This window comes from Stenella coeruleoalba (assembly GCF_951394435.1).
Source record: "Stenella coeruleoalba genome assembly, chromosome: 15".
Taxonomy (NCBI): Eukaryota; Metazoa; Chordata; class Mammalia; order Artiodactyla; family Delphinidae; genus Stenella; species Stenella coeruleoalba.
The window spans coordinates 59,816,918-59,839,261 of record NC_137161.1 but is presented as its reverse complement, the minus strand read 5'-3'; the positions used below and the strand labels follow the sequence as shown (position 1 = coordinate 59,839,261).

Sequence of the window (22,344 nt, the reverse complement as noted above, 5' to 3'; positions counted from 1 at the left end):
CTTTTCTTGCTGGGTGGTTTGAATAACTATAATATTGTACATCCAGGGTATGATTCGGCACCGTGAACAGATCCCAGAGAAGAAGCCCGTCTCCCTGGACGAAGGATTGGATTTCAATGTGTGAAATCCAGGCTCTGCTTGGAGTGTGGCAGTCTTCATGCGAGCACACAACTCCAAGCCTAATACCTAAATTAATGAGTTTAAGTCTCCATTTAATGAAATATTCAGATTATGATTACACTTAGTTTCATTAACTGCATTCTCAGACTAATGTGATCGGATTTCCTTTTCAACTTATAATTAACTTTACTGAGAATCCTTACTGGGATTTTTTTCAGGCAGTTTCCTAAAGCCTTATTGTAAATTATTTTAATATATGTATTATGGTATTAAACTACGTTGCTTAGTTTTATATTGGCCGTTATTTTTAAAAGAAGAAAATAGTAAATGCTCATCTCCAAGAACAGCCAGCTGACTTGAACTCAAAGACTGTTCTGAAAAAAATCTGTATTCAACTCTTGAAAGCTCATCCTGAAGTTTTGTTCTTCCCGTGTCAGACATGGCATTTTAATTTTCCTACCAAATGCAGTATGGCCCTAACCGAAGAAAATCCTCTTCCCCCCTTTCTATAATTTGTATAAAAGTAATCAGACCTGCAACAGAGAGCTGTACTCTAACACTGATAGTTCTCCCCTCAATCAAAAGCAAGCAAAATCAGTACATAAAAATGTTCTGCGGGCTTCCCTGGTGGCACAGTGGTTGAGAGTCCACCTGCCGATGCAGGGGACACGGGTTCGTGCCCCGGTCCGGGAAGATCCCACATGCCGCGGAGCTGCTGGGCCCATGAGCCATGGCCGCTGAGCCTGCGCGTCCGGAGCCTGTGCTCCGCAACGGGAGAGGCCACAACAGTGAGAGGCCCGCGTACCGCAAAAAAAAAAAAATGTTCTGCTACATAAAAATGTTCTTTCTTTCACTTTTTTTTTTTTTTTAAATAAATTTCTTTGTTTACTTTTTGGCTGCGTGGGGTTTTCGTTGCTGGGTGTGGGCTTTCTCTAGCTGTGGTGAGTAGGGGCTACTCTTCGTGGCAGTGCATGGGCTTCTCATTGCGGTGGCTTCTCTTGTTGTGGAGCACAGGCTCTAGGAACGTGGGCTTCAGTAGTTGTGGCACACGGGCTCAGTAGCTGTGGCTCGCGGGCTCTAGAGCGCAGGCGCAGTAGTTGTGGCGCACAGGCTTAGTTGCTCTGCAGTATGTGGGATCTTCCCGGACAAGGGCTCAAACCCGTGTCCCCTGCATTGGCAGGCGGATTCTTAACCACTGTGCCACCAGGGAAGTCCCTCTTCCACTCTGATTCCTGGAAAGTTGTTGGGAAATAGTTCTCTCTAAGAGCAAAATACCTATTTCTCAGGAAAATTTGTCCCAATCTCCCTTCCCTCCTCCTCAACCCCAAGTGTTTTGAGGAGGCCCCCATTATGCTCCCATAGCATCCTGTACTTATTATCCCTATCATGCTGCTTTGCAATTACCTGTTTTCTCTTCCATCTCCCCAATTGTATCATAAGATCCAAGAGGATATTTCTTATTTTTGACTCATTCATCCTCATACCTCCGGTTTTCCTAGCACCTTGCCTGACACGTAGCAGAATTTTAATAAATATCAATTCAATGTTGATTGAGGATGTGGAAATATTAATGACAAGAAAGCAAACGATTGGCTAATATCTGAGTCCTCTAGGACAGAAATGACGGCTTTATCCAGTTGGTCCATTTTCAAAGATGAGTGTCATTTAATATAGTGATTCTTAGTGAGGATCTATAAATAATGGGGAGAAGGAGAAAAAGAGACATAATCTGTTACATCACCCGGTGCAAGTCCTTGGGAAAGGCATGAGAAAAGTCATGAATAGAGTTCATGCCTGAACCCATGTCTCTGGTCTGAACTCCTTACTAAAAATCTCTATGGCTGGGGCTTCCCTGGTGGCGCAGTGGTTGAGAGTCCGCCTGCCAATGCAGGGCACACGGGTTCGTGCCCCGGTCCGGGAAGATCCCACATGCCGCGGAGCGGCTGGGCCCGTGAGCCATGGCCGCTGAGCCTGCGCTCCGCAACGGGAGAGGTCACAACAATGAGAGGCCCGCGTACCGCAAAAAAAAAAAAAATCTCTATGGCCTTGGGCAGGTTACTTAAACTCTCTATGCCATAGTTTCCTCATCTATAATATGTAGGTGCAGTACCTATTTCAATTATTTCATGGATTGTTGTGAGAAGAAAAATGCATGTATGTGGTAGGAGCAGAACAAGCATTATTCTGTTTCATTTATTCCTTTTTTAATCCACACTGTCAATCACATAGTAGGCATGTTGCATCTTTGAATCCCGAGATCTAAATAGAAACGGTCTCCCAAAGGAACTGGATAGGCTTTCCCTAGAATGGAAGGAGCAGAACTTGGCATCTTTTAAACTAAACCAGACACTGTGATAAGCACTTAGGCTTTCTTTACAAATAGTCCTACAGCTGGTTGGAAGCACTTTGGAAAGGCAATGTAGATCCAATTAGGCAATGCCATGTGGCCAGCATTAGTAGCAATTTTTGAAAAGAGCCCAGGAGTTGACTTACAGAAAGTGGTGATTTTTTTTTTTCTTTTAAGGGCTCTGTTTCTGTTGCCCGTGCATGGACACACATAGACACACACACACACACACACACACACACACACACACACACACACACACACACACACACACACACACACACACACACACACACACACCCTCATTTTCTAGGTGGAACTAACTATAAGACATGCTGGGGGCCAGACAGATTCCTTCAGGTCTGGTCTGCCAGTGTAAAGAAATATTAAAATCAACACTCCTACCAGAATGAAAGCTCATGTGTTTTAATGAGAATAGAAGAAGAACATAAGACAGGAACAAATGGCTAAGAATGGGACAGCTGCTCCATCCCAACTATTTCCTTGGGAAGGAATTGACAGTTTCTTCAGTTCTCATTTGCATCAGAAACATTAGTAGTAAAAAAACACACACACGCGCGCACACACACACAAATGGGGTTATCAACAGGCACACAGAGTGAAAATATTTTCACCATGAAGACAACTGCACAACAAATTCATACCAATGTGCATCACTGGCCCCTAGCGAACGGACCACCTTAACATTAATGCTTACTCATTCCACAAAAAATAATAGTAACAACCAATGTGTATGTTACCAGGCATCAAGCTAAGTCCTTTAAATGTGTTAATTCATGTAATCTCCACAACAATCTCGTAAGGGAGATGTTATTTTATTCTTTTCATAGAATGGAAAACTGAAGTTTACAGATTTAAATAAATTTTTCCAAGACTGCGCAGCTAACAGATGACAAAGCAGACACCCAAGCCAACCATGTCCACCTCCCAAGCCCATATCCCCCAAGCCCTCACTGAACCATCTCAAAGATATATTGTCTAATATCTGATGAGCATCATCACATGTCAGGATCTCATCTATAACACTGAATACTTGAAGAGAAAACCAGAGCTCTTGATCTAAAACCACACAAAGTCAACTCAAGCTATGGCACTGAACCTAAAAATGTTTTTAGTGTATAGATCCACCCCCTAACTCTTATCAGCTTTAAGATTTGCTGACCTGTGTGCCACAACCATTACAGTCATAGATCTTCAGGTGGAAAGACCATCCTGTCCAGTCATTTCAGGAACAACAGTATTGGTAGCTGTCGTTTCTTAGAAGAGAGTTAAAGCCTCATATGAGTTGAAATCGCCAAGTTCCCTCAAAACTCAAAATCCCAAGGGTCCTGCTAATGGGTTCCCCTGGATCTCTTACGGAGCTCGTGCTAGGCATTCATTCGTCCATGCGTGCGGCCCTTCATTTAACAAACATCCACTGAACACTGTGTAGTTACTAGGCACTGGAGGTACAGGGCAGAGTGAGACAAATGTAAACCCTGCCCCTGCCCCAAGGAAGCTTACAACAGCAATCTCCACCCTGCTACTCAAACACAGCCTTCTTGGAGACCTAGTCCCACTACAGTCCTGAGAAGGAGACCAAGACACTCTCCATCACACCCAACTGATTAATCTGGGGCCAGAGAGCTGATCCAGGGAAGCCAGGCCATTGGTTGGTCAGAAACCAATCACATTTTCTCTCTCTGGATAAAATGAACTAAAAGACAGTGATTGAGCACATTAAGGACAGAAACGATAGTGATGTTTTACCCACTCCACCTCCTGAAGTCCCTGAGGTGTCTTGATTCCTACCCTTCCTGTGCCTGGTGATTCACCAGAAGATAACCCAAGTACATCCGTTAAGGTTCAGGCTATGGAATCAGGCAGACCTGGGCTTGAATCCTGGCTCCTCTGTATATTAACTATGATATCATGGACAAGCTCTTTAATTTTTAATTTTATTATGGATATTTTCAAATATACACAAAGATAGAGAGAATAATGAATCCCCACGTATTTGGTCACCCAGCTATAATAACAATACTTTTCCCATTTTGTTTCATCTATCATCCCCCACAAAATGAAACCTCTTCCATAGGCTTTTTCATTTATTAGACAAAAATTTATGGAGCTGCTGCCATGAGCCAGCCCAGTTCCTGCTGTGGGGAGTACAGTTGTGACAATACAAAGCATTTGCTTTCGTGGAGTTTACAACTTCGGAGAATACAAAACTTATGAAGAGATAATGGGAAAATGGGGAACAGTAGGTGATTTGGGGGCCAAAAAGGCAGACAAGGAAGTCCTCTCTAATGAAGTGGCAATAAGGGTAAGAGATGAGATGGAAAAGGCCTGGGAGCCTGTGCTGTAGGCAGGAAGCACAGCATGTGCAAAGGCCCTGAGGCAAGAATGAGCCTAGGCAGTTTGAGGGTTGCTTCGCATATAAAGAAGCTAATATATTCAAAGCATTTAGCACAATGCCTCCAGTTAGGAAGGGCTCAATAAATATTAGTTATTATCCCTAAGGGAGGACTCATCACAAGACAGTATATTGGAGAGTATTTTGGAAACAGCTCTTTCCTGGAATGCCAACTGCTCTTTAGGTTCACTTAACATATTTCCCCCTTCAGCAAACATCTGTACCACAAGGAGAGGTAATGTAGTGTGGTGGTTAAAAACACAGACCTTGGGATGTGACTGGCCCCATTTAAATCCCAGCTCTACTACTTAGTAACTGTATGAACTTTGGACAAGCCACTTAACCTCTCTGACTTCAGTTTATCCGTCCTTATGATGGGGAAAATAATAGTACCAACCCAATAAGTTCTGTAGGATTCAATGTGGTAGGGGTTTAGAATGCTGTCTGCTCAGTTTACTGTTACTATTACACTAACTCACATTATTTCTTTTGTATCTATATTTATCTTTTTGCCTGCCCTGCTTAGGAAATTACCCCCAAATTTATTTTTTACTTATTTGTTTATTTATTTATTTTTACTTATTTTTTATTGAACTATAGTTGATTTACAATGTCAATGTTAGTTTCAGGTGTACAGCACAGTAATTCAGACCTTTTCCCTTATACGTTACCACAAAATATTGAGGAAACTTCCCTGTGCTATACAGTAGGTCCTTGTTGGTAATTCCTCCAGTTTTTAAAAAGTATTTGGGAATATTCCTTCCAGTATCTCCAAAAGTCGAGTATGGGACATCCCGGGTGCCTTGGTAAATATGGACAAATGAATGGAACTCCATTTGGCCCTAGGTATGAGCTGTACAACCTCTTCAGAAACTAAATCATGGGTTTGCTTTTCATCTGATTCCTTGTAAAGCCACTTGGGAATGGTCCTGGGGGAGGACGGGGTGTGAGTAGAAGCTGGAATAAGAACCTGGTCTTTCTGATGGACTCTGTGTCCTGAAATATCAAGTTAGCATTTCTCTGGAGTTTGGGGTGAGATCTCACTTGCTCAGATTATGTCGTGAAATAAATACTGTAACACTAACCCCATTCCAAAATGGGGTTGCATGTTTGTATGGAATGTGAGGGTCCTTTGTCCCGTGAGTATACGTGAGAGCACAGTCAGGACAGCAACTGGTTCCATTCCAACAGTGAGCAGGTGAATAATTTAACATAGATGTTTTCATAGACGCTGCGAGACACTTTTTATATGGTGGCAATAAAGGTTTTGTAATTGCTGCTGACTTATTCAGTGTTGATTCCAGCCTTCACCACATCATTAACCAATATTGCACAACCAAAATTCTACTATCAAGTTGGCTATATTACTATAATGTAGTGTCCTGGATTGGATCCTGGAACAGAAAAGGGACATTAGGGAAGAAACTAGTGAAATTCAAACAATATCTACCATTTAGCTAAAAATAACATACTGATGTTGATTTCTTAGTTTTGACCATACTATAGTCAAGTAAGATGTAAGATGTACTTGATGTTAAAATGTTAAAATCAAAGTGGCTGAGGAATATACAGAACTCTGTGTACTATCTTTGCCACTTTTCTATAAATATACAATTATCCCCAAATTAAAATTTTATTTCAAAAAAAAAAGTGTGCTTTTAACACAAACAAGTTGAGAAACAGTGATCCAGGTGATATGGTGTCCCCACAGCCCCTCATTCACGTCTCCTATTCTTAACACTAGGGACTTCTCTGGCGGTCCAGCGGTTAGGACTCTGCACTTCCACTGCGGGGGGCATAGGTTCGATCCCTGGTCAGGGAACTAAGATCCTACAAGCCGCTGGTGCAGCCAAAAAAGTAAAGAAAAGAAGAAAAAAAAAGGTTCATCCCGTTCTTAACACCAAAGGGAGCCTACATTTACCCTGGACTCTCAAAAGGGGTGGGAGGTGTCACTGGCAGGCAGGGAGGCTGGGGTCGGGGAGACAGCACGTTCCCAGCACTTGAGGACAAAATGTGCCTTCAAAAGCAAACTGCAACTACACAGACGCCTAGGAGCCTTTGCAGAAGATCACTGTCTCATCTGAATCTACATCCTGTTAATCAAAGAGGTCCAAGACCTTTTGATTATCAGACTAAATATTTTTAGGCAATATCACCGAATGCCTGGAAAGACCCTTCAGCATCTGCTGAAGAAAAATCCATCTTCAGATAAAAAAGGCAAGTCCTGCCTATCACCGGAAAAATCAGCTTCACAAAACTGATAAAGGTTGGCAAAAAATTTCCCCATATGGAAGCCCTCTGCCCCCATTTGCCTTCACCCTAGTCCTTCTCCACTCCCCTCCTTCCAAATATCCAGATTTCCAGACTGACTGTTGATTCTCTTAGCATTTGAACAAAGCATAAGGGAACGATCATAAAGTGATCCAGCTTTAGTATCAAGAGGAGGAGAGATAAATATATGGAGATGATTATTCTAAAGCAATGTCAAGTGAGTAATTGAACAGAGATGAAAATAACATTTAAGTTGGGCCTATCGAATTTCCAGTCAAATCTGGCAACTTGAATGTTTAGTGAAGAACACCCTAAAAATGGCACGATGTGTCCCTTCTTGTTGTATCACAAATAGATGCATCTTTCATTCCGTTTTTTGTAATGGTAAATCTTTGTAGCTCCCATAATGTCCAGAAAAGGGTTTTATACTCAATAGGTGCATGCTAATTCTGGTACCAAGATCTGGTCCTACTTTCTGGTTATTAGACAGAATTCCTTCTCTCCTAGTTCTCTACTGGTCAGAGTGGGCTCTGGTGACGGTTTGGCTTCTTGAACATTTAATAACTGATAAATATCAGTTATCTAGTCCTATCTTCTCAATGAACTTCCCAAATCATTCTTTGTTCTGAACATGCAAATTTTTCCCACATGTCTACAATATATAAAGAGCTCCTGTAAGTCAACAAAAGACAAACATGTAATTACAAGGAATCACTACCAACTACTGAATTAACTTGTTATATCAATTAAACTTATTAATGTAAATCTGTGGAAAGGCTATATGCTTCTTATTTTCAGATAGTCCCAAAAACAGTTGGAAATAAGGATTGAACCAACCTAGCAAAATTATATGAAATTAATATCTGTGGTAATTCTTATGAGAATGCAGTGTTTGTGACATAACACCTGGAATTCTCCCCTGTAGTTTGCCAGGAATGCTCTGGTGTAATTCTACCCAGTAAAATATTACAAGACACATTTTTTTTCTTAGTATAAAAAGACCATTGATTACTGAAACACAAATATAGACTAAAAGCAAGAATCATAAATAAACCAAGTTAGCCTGTCACAGGAGACTATTGAATTGCTCAGTACCTGGACACCCATCTCTGAACAGTAATTTATTCTCAGTACAACTTTAAACAAAAATCCCTTACTAAAGGGACTTCCCTGGTGGCACAGTGGTTAAGACTACACGCTCCCAATGCAGGTGGCCTGGGTTTGATCCCTGGTTGGGGAACTAGATCCCACATGCATGCCCCAACTAAGAGTTCGCATGCCACAACTAAGGAGACCACCTGCTGCAGCTAAGACCCAACACAACCAAAAAGATAAATATTTGTTTTTAATTCCTTATTAAAGCAAGATTCATTAATGTCGTCTGCCCTTTTTGCCTGATGGAATGGTGAAATTTGAGTGCCTTCAATGATTTTGTTATTCCACTCAAGTGCTGATTCAAAATCATCCTAAAAATTGAAACTTCAAATGAGAAACTTTCAATGGCTGCCTTTTATAGCCAGGGACTCAATACTATTTCCGCTTTCTCTACTTCATGGTCGTAATCACTCACTTATGATGTTTGGGACTCACATACACCTAGGTTCAACTTATTTCCCAGTGCATTCTGAAGGAGAATGTGCTCATTTCCATCAAAACCATAATTGGATATGATTCCCATATCAGAGTTGGCGCAATTTACCATATCTTTCAGGGCTGTGAGATTTGGTCATAAAACTTCCAATGGCTGGTGTATTTTGCTCTAAAATGTGGCTATTTCTCATATCATTTTATGGTCCAGTTCACAAATAAATAATGTCAGATTATTTAATATAATGAAACCTAAGACCTACTTAGTAACCCATTTTCAAACCATGTACACACTGACTTTGCCAACATACAGCGACATTTCCAAGGCCATGAACAACTGTCACCATGCAGAATCAGAGAATTTTCATCACCTATGTCAAATTCCACAGGCTTATTCCTCTACCCGTTGAGCATGAAAATTTGCAACCAGTCCAAAAGTATGATTCAGCAAATAAAACACCAATGCCGCTCCTCGTGCAGCTTTAGCAAAGGCGACCCAGACTAGAAAAATGTGCACTGCCAGAAATGTTTCTGTTTTTAAGAACCTCCAGCCACAACTGAATGCATCCTTTAAATTGTCTGGCTTTTGTTATTGTAAACCAACCCCTCCACATTACTTTAATGTGGCGGTTACTTGAAAACATAATTGCTAGGAGTAACCACGGTACCGTCAAAAACAAAACCATCTTGTTTTCCCCACTCCCTGTTCTCAGTGCACCAGCTCCATAATGTATGTTGTATATACAGATCTTTGAAAGGAAAGAAAATCTTTGGGACCATACTAAGATCCCCAACTATGCTCCATCAGCTAAAGAATACATATTGAAACACAATAGCAAATGCAGCTTTTTTTTTCCTGGAAGAACAATGGAACAATTTGCTACTGTTGAATCACACATACACACCCACCCCAAACATAACCACAACTCAAAACTCCACACACATGCACACACGCACACACATACACACACACAGAGTTTGTGGATGATATCTACGAAACTCTAGTTTTATGAAAAATAAATCTAGTTCTTCTGAACCAGTGTCTGTTAACTGAAAGCAGCACGAAACCTAAAAGACACAATTGGTCTACCTCAGGAGGGAGACAGATAAGCAAATGAACCATTGCTTAACAGATTACCCAATCAAGATGAACCAACAAAATGGGTTATCGGCTAACAGATTTACTAAGATGAACCAACCAAGTAATCCATTGGTTAACTAGGTACCCAACCATGATGAACCCACCAAGAGGGCCATTAGTTAACAGATCAACCAAGATGAACCACCCAAGTGGTTCTGCTAATAGAAGAACCAAACATGAGAAATCCACCAAGTGGGCCACTCTTTAACAGAGAAACAAACCAAGTGAAATCTGAGGATGCCAAACACAGTTTGATCCAGAAGAGATAAAATAAAACTTCTTATTCAACAAATAGAAGCTCTTCATGGACCCAAACATACACCATGAAATCTGGAGTGGTGTCACCACCACTTGGGTCCCCACACAGGACTGGAATGGATCGCACAGCTGTACTTACGAAGATTATTTATGGGGGTTCTGGTATCCATGTTCTCATAATGCTGGACATGGACCACGATGTTGAGATCTCTCTCCATGTGGTCAGTGTTGCAGTGGCCCTGTGGCCTCATGACATCTGCAAGGGCCCTGAAAGAAGAGAAAATTTAAATCTGTTCATTCAAAACAATGATTGGCACATACTTGGGCCTATGAACAAAAGACAAGACCCCTTCCTCCATGGAGCTGCCATTCTACTGAGGGGCAGAGGGGAAAAAAAGACATTAGTAAGTAAGATCACTGCAATTAGAGATTACATAAGGACCTCACGCAGAACAGTTCACATGCCTCTCACAATAGTGATGTAATAGCAGTGTTACCTACTTTATAGAGTTGCTGACAGGATTACATGATGAATATATGTAATATGTCTGCACCCCACAAGTTTAGTTCCCCTTTATGACTAACCCTAGATACCAACACCTCACGTACAGCAATGGCCCACTATTCCTAACAATAAGTAACATTTACTGAGTACTTACCGTAAGCCAGGCACTATACTAGTCACGTTACATACTTTAATTCAACTAAGCAGCATGTAAACATCTTATGAGGATTATTACTCTATGTTTGCAGATGAGTAAACAAAGACTCAGAGAGGTGAATTGATTCCACTTACATGAAATGTTCAGAATGGGCAAATCCATAGAGACAAAGTAGATTAGTGGTTGCCAGGGGCTGGGGGTGTGGGAGGGGAAATAGGAAGTGACTGCTAATGAGTGATGGGTTTCTTTTTAGGATGATGAAAATGTTCTAGAATTAGACAGTGGTGATGGCTGCTCAACTTTCTGAATACACTAAAAACCACTGAATTGTACACTTCTTAGTATTTTTTAATATTTATTTATTTGGCTGCGCCAGGTTTTAGTGGCGGCACGAGGGATCTTCATTGTGGCATGCGGGATCTAGTTCCCTGACTAGGTATCAAACCCAGGCCCTCTGCATTGGGAGGGTGAAGTCTTAACCACTGGACAACCAGGGAAGTCTCTGTACACTTTTTTTTTAATCCTAAATATACTGAGATGGAGTGGTCTGGAAAAGCCTTTCTGAGGAGGTGATATTTGAGTACAGCCCTGAGCAGTAGAAGGAGTTGGTCACATAAAGACGATGAAAGAACATTCTGGGCAGAGGGGCAGCAAGTGCAAAGGTCCTGAGGCAGGAAAGAGTTCAGGTATCTGAGGGACAAGCAAGAAGGCCAATAAAGCTGGATTATGGCAAACAAGGGGGATAATGTTACAAGATGTGGATTATCCATTCTCCAAAACAAAAAAATGCCCAAGTTAACTCAGCTAATCAGTGGAGGGACTAAGATACAAATCTGAGTGTCTTTGAAATCAGAGTCCAGGCTCCTTCCTACTCTGTGCAGTAAGCAAGGCCTGAAACTCAAAGGGGCTGCAGGGAAGGAATGTTTGAAACATAGAATAGATGCCTCCCAAACCTAATTTGCCTTTTTTCACTTTTAAACAGGCTCTTTATATGAACTTCAGGGGATCTCTGAACTCCTCTGGAATTGAATGGAAATTTTATTTGTGCGTTTTTCTCGAAGAAGAAGCCATAGATATCAACAGATTCTCTAAGGAGTCTCTCCAAAATTTCAGAATATTCGGACTTTCAAGAGGACAGCAAAGTAAATATTCAATAAGTCTATCCATGAACTCGGTCAGCACTGCCATCGGCAGATTCCCTGGGCTTCTTCTGAGTGCCAAAATTCATGCAATTCACCTAAAAGCCAAGCCATACTTTTTCCAAGGCAGCCCTTCCCAGAGCATGCAGTGAAGACAGGGATTCTTAGAGCCCGCACATCCTGGACAAAGAGTCTTCAAGATGTGGTCCACTCACTCAGGGACTGCCTAAAATAATTTGGCATGGGGCAAGGAAACATGAGAACTTCTGTGTATGGTCTTTAGTCATTAAGAATAAGAAATAAATTTAATATGTGAATTGATGCTGGAGCCCTCATTTGGAATACCCATGTCAGATGGTGAGAATCTGGAGTCTTGGACCAAGGAGGCTGGCTAGCAGTGGCACCATCATTAGGCTGCATCACCTGTATTGCAGTTATGTGCACCCCTAAAGCGGATGTGCAGGCAAAGTATCTAGTTTTACCAGGCTAACCATCACTACGTGGACGTGGGGCTTAAAAATGTCCCCCATAACAAAACCACAGCTTGGAGATAATACTGATGACACAAGCACAGGAAAAAGACAGATTGGACTCTCCCCTCCTCTTCAACAGCTTCTCACAAGGTTAAAACAATGATGGCCTATTCAGATCAAAATGAAGTCAGCCAAAAATAATCAAAGCTCTCAGGAAAACTATTCAAACTATGGATTTATTTATGAATGATGAGCTTCATCCTCAGCACACATTAGGCTTTGAGAGATGAGCTAATGATTGCACGAAGTCAGCACCATTGGCAACAAACTGTAAAAATTTATTTCACCTTCAGCTCACTTTAATCTTTCTGTTCTTATGTATGCTTTATAGTGTATCTAAACAACAAGGCCCTATTATATAGCACAGAGAACTATATTCAATATCCTTTGATAAGCCATAATGGAAAAGAATATAAAAAAGTGTATATATATATAAAACTGAATCACTTTGCTGTACAGCAGAAATTAACACATTGTAAATCAACTATCCTTCAATAAAATTTTAAAAAATAATAAATGCTATAGTGTACATAATTTTTGTTGGTATGTGCACATACTGGAGTGTATGCTAAAAAAATGTTACAATTAGGGATGTGTTTTTAAAAATTAGTGAATTAGTGGAAAGAACCAACTATGTACTACAAGCCAAACAAATGCCCAAGGAATTGGTATTTATGTGTGACACATACTTCAGGTGCTTCTCAAACTCGAATGTGCATTCAGATTACCTTCAGGGTCTTGTTAAGATGCAGGTTCTGATTCAAGGTGTCTGAGGCAGGGCCTGAGATTCTGCTCAAGCTCCCAGGTGATGGAGATGCTGCTGGTCCACAGGCTACCATCTGAATAGCAAGATCCTAAAGGTAATGTCATGGTAAATTTTATGTGTCAACTTGACTGAAGAGAACAAAGATTTGGTCAAACATTATTCTGGATGCGTCTGAGAGGGTGTTTTTGGATGAGATTAACATTTAGATTGATAGACTGAGGAAAGCAGATTGCCCTCCATGGGGTGGGCCTCATCCGATCAGTTGAAGGCTCGAATAGAACAAAAGGCTGACCCTCCCCTAAGTAAGAGAGAATTTCCCTGCCTGATGGCCTTCAAACTGGGACGTCAGCTCTTCATGTTTCTACGGTGACCTACAGGCTTTCAGACTCAAACTGGGACCTTGACTCTGCAGATTTTGGACCTCCCAGCTTCAATTAACATGTGTGGCAATTCTGCATAAATCTCTTCATAGATAGATAGATGACAGATAGATAGATAGATAGATAGATAGATAGATAGATAGATAGATAGATCTCCTAGAGGTTCTGTTTCTCTGCAGTACCCTAACTAACACAGGCACCTTATTGAAGAAACTACACTTTTCCTTGATATCCCTTAACCCAGCTCCAAATTGTTATGTTAAAACATTGCCATTTTTGAGGTTGAAGATGATGGAATATTGGCAATTTCATAAGGTTCAACTTAGTATCACTTCACTTGTATATTTACTTGTACATTACCTGTCTCCTGCCATTTGACCATGAGCTCTGTGCCTGCACTATTTGCTGCATTCTCAGAGCTCTCTGCACAGGGCTGGGTATACCAAAGGTACTCAATAAAAACCTATTGAATGAAAATTTAAAAAACCTATTGAATGAATATATCAATGAGCAAATGAATGACTGAATGAGGAGATACCTTATGTCATATAAACCAGAATGTCAGGAATCAGAACTCCTATGTGCCAGGTACCGTACTAGGACACAGGTGACAGATGGGGAAGAGACTGTTAGCATCCCTGCACTCCTTAATGTGAAAGATAACGGAAGGAGACAGATAATAAACTAGTAAACTAGTAAATTATTAAGTTCATTTTAGACTGTAATGTGAAATGAAGCAAATAACATTGAGTGATGGGCTGGAGGGGGCAAGGAGGGGGGCGTCAGTAAGTAAGCCTGTGGGGTCAGGGACAGCGTCTCAGACAGGTGACATTGAGCTGAGACTTGAATGCAGAGGAGGGGCCAGCCAGAGAGTTTGAGGCAAACGAACACAACAACTCCAAAGCAGCAATGAGCGTGGCATAGCTGAGGAACAAAAAGAAAAGGCTGCATCCCTTTTCTTTCCAATTACAGAAAGCAAATAAAAGACCCCAGCATTACCGAACAAAGCTCAGAGTTCCAGCATCTTGCTTCATAGCCTCCAGGGGTTCCAAGGTCTAAACTATGTCCTGACTTTTAAACACTTGAATGGGATTCCTGAGAATTTCCTCTTTTACCAGAAGCATCATTTATTTTTCAAGGATCTAAGGGCAATGGGCACCAGGTACCTTTCTGGAGTAGTGGTTATACAGGTGTAGACATTTGTCCAAGCTCATCAAACTGTACAGATAATGTGTGTGCATTTTATTGTGTAAATTAGACCCCAATAAAGTAGATTTTTTAACATCTTTATTGGAGTATAACTGCTTTGCAATGTTGTTAAAGTTGATTTTTCAAATGTAAGGACTCAGTACCCAAAGAGAAGCAAACATATTCTGCAAAGAAAAATAATTTAGACTTTTCCATGGCCAACAGTATATGCATTCATGGGCTTCTCCAGCCTGGGGAGCTGGTGGAAGCCACAAGATAACCATAAATGTGTAAGAAAAAGGGGAGGTGGAAGGGAAGCTGGAATAAGAGAGAAAAGGCAAGGGAAGAAGGGACATATATCACTTGATGCCATTTCTTTGCAAGAGACTCCAATACTTGTGAAGCATGTTTGAAAAACACACAGGACATTGTGCTACATAATTTGTCACTTGGATTTCAGATTCTGTCTGAAGGTGGGCAAAATAATGACGTGTGTTCCCTACTGGCTTCGAGTGTAGAGAGCTTCCTGCCCCAAGGTCATTTCTTACCGATGCCTTTGCCAAGGGGCTGGCCCTGCCAGGGGCAGATGCAGAAAACATGCCTAGTCTTGATCTGACAGTGGCTCCGTGAACTGGCCCTGATGTGTGCACTGTTACTTGCAGGGCATCGAGCACCTCTCTGTGATCTGCAAAGACTGAAGTCCTGCATCTCAGTGATCCAAGGCAGTGCAGCTTAGTAGTCAAGGATCCGTGCTACAGCCTCAGACTGTCTGGGCCTGAAGTCCAACTCCTCCACTCACTAGGGGCTTGTGCATCCTCTTGGAAAGCAATCTGTGCCTCTGTGAAAGGCAGACTGTCATAAGGCGGACCTCCTTGTGGTGGGACATGAAATTAAATGAGAATTTACACACAAGCTTATGGCAAAATAGTAAAATGAAGTGTAAATAGTAATAGTAAAAGCAAGTGTTCTTCAATATCACCCAGGCCATGCATGCATCTAATGTTGTCTAATGTTGCAATGCATCTAATGTTGTCATACATGGATCGTCTCTCCTATTGTGAACCTGCCACTCCTTCTGCTAAAATTAAATGCAAGCCCAGAGAGGTTATAAGACTTGGCCAATGTCACACAGCTAAACAGTCATAGCAGAGCAAGGGCTAGACACAGAGTTCCAGACTACAACTTCACCCACTTCGGTAGATAAGGGTTAGAAAATTCCAGTAATAAGGATGATGATAAAGGGTAATAGTCACTGAGCAGTGACCATATGGCGGGCCCTGCTCTAAGAGCTTTCTAAGCCCAGTCTCAGTGAATCCTCACACAAGCCTATGCTATAGGGACCCTCATCATCCCATTTTGTAGGCAAGAACCTGAGAATCAGAGAAGTGACGTAAATTTCCCAGAGTCACACAGCTATTAAGTGGCTGAACTGGGACTGAATCTGGAGCCATCTGACTTGAGCCCATTTCTGTTAAGATCAGCCTGATGACCTCTCTGGGGACTGCAGGTAACATAACTGAGTGAATGGGGCTGGGGGGGGCGGGGGGGGGCGGGGGCTGGAGATTAAACCTAAGAGGGTCCTAAAGGGAACAGTTGCTGTTTGAATATGCAGGTCCAATATTACCAGACCTATCCATTTCTCAAGAGAAATCAGAAATCTGGATTTCTGTGTGAAATCTCTCAGTTTTTAAATGTTGGCAATTGGTTCTAAGTTGGTTTTAAAACACCATACTTAATAGAGACTAAAGAGATTTCACAGCCAAAGGCAGTGAGCTTTGACTGGATCCTGGTTTGAGAAACTCTAAAAGCTCTAAAAGACATTTCTGGTACATGACTGGGAAAACAGTAATACAGTTGGCTATTTGACGATGTTACGGAATTTTTGTTCTTTTTCTTGGGTGTGATACTGGAATTGTGTTATGTGGGAGAATGTCCTTGTTCTTAGGAGATCCACACTGAAGTATTCAAGGATGAAGCATCATGTCTGCAACTTATTTGCAACTGCTTCAGCCAAAAAACAAAGGAAAAAAAGAGAGGAAGGGAGGGAAGGAGAAAAGAAGGAAAAAAGGAAGGGAGGAAAGAAGGAAGAGAGAGAGAGCAAACAGGACAAAATACTCCTAATTGTTCCATGTAAATTGGCAGTTCTTAACTGGGAGTGATTTTGCCCCTGGATGACTTTTGGCAACACCTGAGGACGTTTTTAATTGTCCCGAATGAAGCGTGGGGTGGGTGCTACCTGCACCTAGTGGGTAGCGTCCAGGGCTGCTGCAATGCTCAGGACAGCGCCCATAGCAAAGAATTATCCAGCTCCGAATGTCAACAGTGTAAGGGGAAGAAACCCTGCTCTAGATGAAAGATATACTGGACTTCGTGTTTATTCTTCTTTCAAGTTTTTTGTATGTTTAAAATGTTTCACAATAACAAATTGAGGAAAACTTAAAAATAAGAATACCTAAATAGAAATACCTTGCAGACCAAACAAAACAGGTCTGCATGGTTTGGTACCCATAGCTGGCCACCATTTGCAGTCACTTCTTCCAATAAATTGTGCTTGAATGTGGCAGCTGTTACAGCTGCTGAATGAGCATCTGTACAGTTCTCCCAACATCACAAGCAAGGTCCATGCACGCTCCTGGAACTGCTGTTTTTCCGTTTTTTCAGTCCTAATCAGCCCAAAGGGAAGCGTGGGATGTGCCCAGGACTCTGAGCCTAGAAACTGACCTCCTCAAACACAAGCACACTGGTCATCAATACCAGTCAGGGTGTGACGTGGGAGCAGCACGTGCTGTTAAGTCTTTGAGAAGATACTTTCGGATGAGGTAAGAACATCCCAGTGACCCTAGCAGCTGCAGACAAAGTAAATGAAGAGGCTGCAGCCAGCAGGTTAATTTCACCTAGAAGCCACCGTATAGTCTCTCTGATGCCGAGCTTGGTGTGCTGGCCCCACCCAAGCATCCCATGGCCCCGTGCAGGCAAAAGTGGATGAGGCCACTGCCATGGCTGGGACTTGAAATGATTAACTGCATCAGCAGAGCAGGATGCGTTTGGTGAGAACCTGGGGCGGCCCCCAGCACCACAGAAATACACATAAAGGCTACACACACGGGGAAAACCAGCAATAGAATGTAAATAAGTAAGAGTCACACTGGATGAATTCATCCATCCTCAACCCTGTAAAATATTCCCGAATCAAGACCAGTGTTTCTCCAAGTGTGGACCACTTTACGTGAGCCATTCAGGGAAGTGGTGAAATGCAGATTTCCGAGGCCCAGACGGATGGATTTAGTATCTCTCTGGATCGAACTCAAGACTGTGCATTTTAGGACGCTCCCCAAATTCTGACGCTCACTCAAACTGAAAACATCTGCCCCAGACACAGCTGAAACCGGGGGACTAGGGATCGCACAACTTTCTGTGTGACCTTGAGCAAGCCACCAACCTCAGCTATGATTTGCTCCTATGTAAGTGGGAATTAAATTAGCACCTGTCTCATCGCTGTGCAAACTAAACGAGAAAATGTTTACACACACACACAGACACACACACACCTCTAGTATAGCGCCTGGCACCCAGAACTGTGCTCAGCGAATGTTACTTCCTTTTCCTGGACAGTGATTGGCTGAACACTGTAAAGCCTGGAGAGATACACAGAAGTAAGGATGCTCAGGCCCCACCCTAGAGGCTCTGATTTGAACCATCTAGGGTGGGGCTCCCAGCAAGAGGACTCTTTTAAAAGCACTCCAGGTGACCCTAAACATCAGCCGAGGTTGAAAACTATACTTTAGGAGTTGCACGTAAGAATCAACCATCCTTTCTCTTCAGGAGTACATACTTTCACTCCATGCTGGAATGCCCAAAATGTATGCAAGGAGAGCCTGTGTTGAGGCTCTGCTACCCCAGGACTGGGTACGCCTAGATTTCACCTCCAAGCAGACCTCTTCCGATACCTGCAGAAGAATGTGGCTGCAGCCTGCTGGGCTGAAGTAAACAGAGCTGCAAGGGGGCAGGACCAGGAAGTTGAGTCCCTGCTGGCCTGAAGCTAGCATCTTTCTCCCACAGATGCCCAAAGGTTAGCTCCCCGCTCCACCTTCTCACCTCCCTCTTCAGGCCTCTCCACCCCCATCCCAACCAAACAAGGAGGAGGACTCCTGTAAGAGCTGGTTTGCAAGGCAAAGGCTCCAAGGAGATTTCAGCAGAGGAATTAAGCCGAAATCTGCAAGGCAGTCTACCTATATCCCTGGGTGAATCTCCCTACCAAGGCAACAGTCTCTGCCGCAGCCCTGCTTCCGTGTCTCACTCTCACCTTAATACAGACCCTTGGCGAGGACAGTGGGGGAAGTGAAACCACCCGGCCCATGCGGTTGGCGATCGGGCACCTTGGGGTTACGGGGAGGTGGGCGGGGCCTGCTCTTGACTCTTTTTAGTAGGTCAGGCTTTCTTGAATGCCCTGGGAGCTTACTTCTGTGCCTCCAGACCTCAACATCCATCCACACCTCCCTACTGACCGAAACCGAGAGGAACTTCCTCACCTCTTCCCCCAAATTCTTCCCATCTGGAAAAAAAAAAATCGGATAATCTGAGTATAAGTAGAAAATAATTACTAGTGAGGTGGTGATGTTCCTTCGCCTATTTTTGGTGGGTCTCTTTGTTGAGATTTTTTAGGCGGGCACACTGGCACCCGGAGGTGCGGGGTGTGTGTGTGTTGGGTGGGGCATGGGGGGAACACATGGCGACTCTGTTGCCCATATTCGGAAAAAGAATAAACCTGGCGCCCCAGTCATCCAGCTGTTCGCAGGCCACCCGGCGCTCTTCAACCCCGCCCGCCCGGACCTCACACCAACCGCAGGCCTCACCCCGGCCGGGGGCTGCGTCCTCGCGTCTGCGTGTTCCGCCTCAAAGTTACTAGGTCGTGCGAATCGATTTAGATACTTAAAAAAAAAAAAGCAAAAGGCAAATAGCTCCGTTAATCCCAAATGCCTTCTCCCATCTGCTGAGACCTGCTCGTGCTGAGACTTGCATAATGAACAAGGCAAAAGGGGAAGTTGACGAATCAGAGTATCTGGGGGGTGAAGGCACGCGGGGAGAAGGCTCCGGTCCTTGGAGACCACGCCAGCCTGGGCAAGGGGGGGCAGCGCGCAGCTGAGGTCGCTGCCCCAGGCGGGGAGAGGTGGCGACTGGAGAGCGGGACGAGGGGGTTAAGGGGAGGGGTGGCGAGGTCCCAATTCCAGGGACCTGGCAGCTCGGAGAAAGCGAGGCGGCCGCTCCAAGCACAGCTTTTGTTCTCGCCCTCCCCGCACTCTCCACCTCCCTCGCCACATTTTCGCGAGTCGTACGAGTTGCAGGCGGCACACACTCCTTGCCTCCCTCCCTCCCTCCCGCACACACGCGCGCGCGCGAGCTCACACACGCCCCCCTTCCCTTTCGGGCTCGCTGGCCCCTGTTTACCTAGAGGCTAGTATCTGGAATCCGAAGGCTGGACCCCCTCCCCAAAGCCCAAGACTTCGGAGCCACGGGTTCCCAGGGACTGTGTGTCTCAAGCCCGCTGCAAGCCTCGGCGGGAGGGGGCGGCAAGAGCGCGGGGGAGGAGAAGACACCCCTAACCCCCACACACGCTCATGTCCGCACCTGTGCTGAGCGCAGCGTCCCCTCTCTGCGCTCTCAGCCCAAGTTGGCTGCCCGGGTGACATACCCCCGCGGAGAAGCGAGGGTCGGGGGGAGCGCCATTGCCTCCAGGAAGGTGGAGAGGAGAGAGTAGGGAGAGCCCGGAGGAGGGGGGGGGGAAGGCAGCCCACCTGGACATGTGCTCCCTTTGGGGCCGGTGCGCTTTCTCCAGCCCCAGCTTGGTGAAGATGCCCACGAGCACCATGACGGCCACCACCCCGCAGATGATGTAAACGATCAGGTTGGTCTTGTCCTTGGTGGGGTCGTGCAGGGGGTCGTCCTTGCGCGCTGGGGGCTTGCCGGTGTTGAGCCAGAGTGGAGTGTCGTAGTTGGTGCAGGTGCTCTGGTTCAGTCGCCGCTTCTTAAACGTGCAGCAGAACCGGAAGCCACAAGTCCCGCAGCAGAAGATGAAGTCGCCCGAGCTGCAGTTGAACGGCGGGTCCCACTGGCCCATGACATCGAAGTAGCCCCGGCAGAAGTCCGGCGTGGGCGCCCGGGTCGGGGGTGCGTCCGAAACCCCCACGCCCTCACCGACCTCTCCGGAGGCGGCCCCCGAGCGGTTGCCCCCCGCCAGCACCACCACGCCGCCCAGCTGCGCCAGCTGCCCGTGCCCCGCTCGCTCCTGCGCCCGGCACACGCGGGCGCACAGCTCGGTGAGGAAGCAGCCGAGGAGCAGCCGGAGGACGCGGCGCATCGTGTTTCCCAGCCCGGGCTCGGCCGCTCGGCCGCCGCTGGAGCCGCTGCAGCCGCCTCTCGAGGCGCGGCCGAAGCTGCCGAGGCTGCTGCCGGGGGCTGCGAGCCGCCGCGGGCCGCACATGCAGGGAGCGGCGCGGGGCGCTCGGTGGTCGGCGGCCACTGCGCTCGGCTCAGCCCGCGTTCGCCTCCAGCGCGCAGCGCGCCGAGGGGCCGGTCGGGGAGGAGCGCGCCGGCCGGGCGGGGGGAGGAGGAGCGGGGGCAAGCGCGGGGTGCAGGTCCGGATGGCCACAGGGGGAGGCGGGGGCCGGAGAGCAAGGGCGAGTCGGTCTGTCCGCGCCTCCCCTCGGCCGCCGGCTCTGGACTCGCCGCCCCGCGCCCGCTCGCAGGATCCCTCTCACCTCTCCAGCTGGCCAAGTGCGCCGGAGAGAGCTAAGCAACACTTGTGGAATGAAGGGAGGGCAGGAGGGAAGGGGGAGGGGGAGGAGGGCGGGCAGAGGAGGCGCGGGGGGGGCGAGGGGGCGGGAGCGAGCTGGAGAGGGGCGGGGGCGCGGGAGAGGTGACTCGGGCTGGCGGGCGCCAATTGGGGGGCGTGCAGAGCTGAGCCTGGCTGGCGGGCGGAGAGGAGCGAGCTCCGGCAGCCGCAGAGGCTGAAGCACAGCTCGGATTTCCCGGCAGGTGGAAACGGCTGCGGGACCTCCCGCGCCCTCTCTGGAGGGGAGCCGCGGCTCAGACCTGTTCCGGGCGCAGAGGCGGCTCCGCCCGGGGCTTTTTCCCGGGAGCGTGCGCAGCAGCTGCGGCTGGAGTCGGCCCACCAGGGAAGGGGTGACTCGAAGGGTTGAGGGACAGGCCAGGTAGCTTCCACTCCAAGACAGACTGGGGCGCAGTCTGATCAGGATCACCCCTCCCAGGTGGCGCGGAGCCGCCCTGCCCTTTCCCCGACTGTGCCCTCCAGCCAGAGGCGCCACCCTTTTGGCTCAACTCCCGGGGCCCAGGCGAGGACCAAGGTTGAGCTGGGAAGGCCGGTGGCAAGCGCCTGGGCCCGGGGTAAGCACCCCCGGGAGAGGGGCTCGGGATGAACTAAAGTCAAAGAAACGCAGGGGTAAGGTGAGGAAGCGGCCAAGGCCGAGGCAATGGCCTGTCCCAGAACGTCTTTCCTTGGGACTCTCCCAGGCCCCTAGA

At 45.8% G+C, this 22,344-nt stretch overlaps 1 protein-coding gene across 2 annotated transcripts in view; it reads right to left on the bottom strand.

Moving 5' to 3' along the window:
• The window catches only part of SHISA9 (shisa family member 9), a 291,767-nt gene extending 270,179 nt beyond the window's left edge, over positions 1 to 21,588 (bottom strand). For both annotated transcript variants that reach the window (XM_079945064.1, XM_079945063.1), the window contains exons 1-2: positions 20,601 to 21,588; positions 10,280 to 10,407 (exon numbers count right to left, since the gene is read on the bottom strand). In XM_079945064.1, coding sequence (XP_079801190.1) covers positions 10,280 to 10,407; positions 20,601 to 21,286 — 814 coding nt within the window. In that variant the 5' untranslated portion in view covers positions 21,287 to 21,588. The remainder of the gene's footprint in view (positions 1 to 10,279; positions 10,408 to 20,600) is intronic.
• Between the last annotated feature and the right edge of the window lie 756 nt (positions 21,589 to 22,344).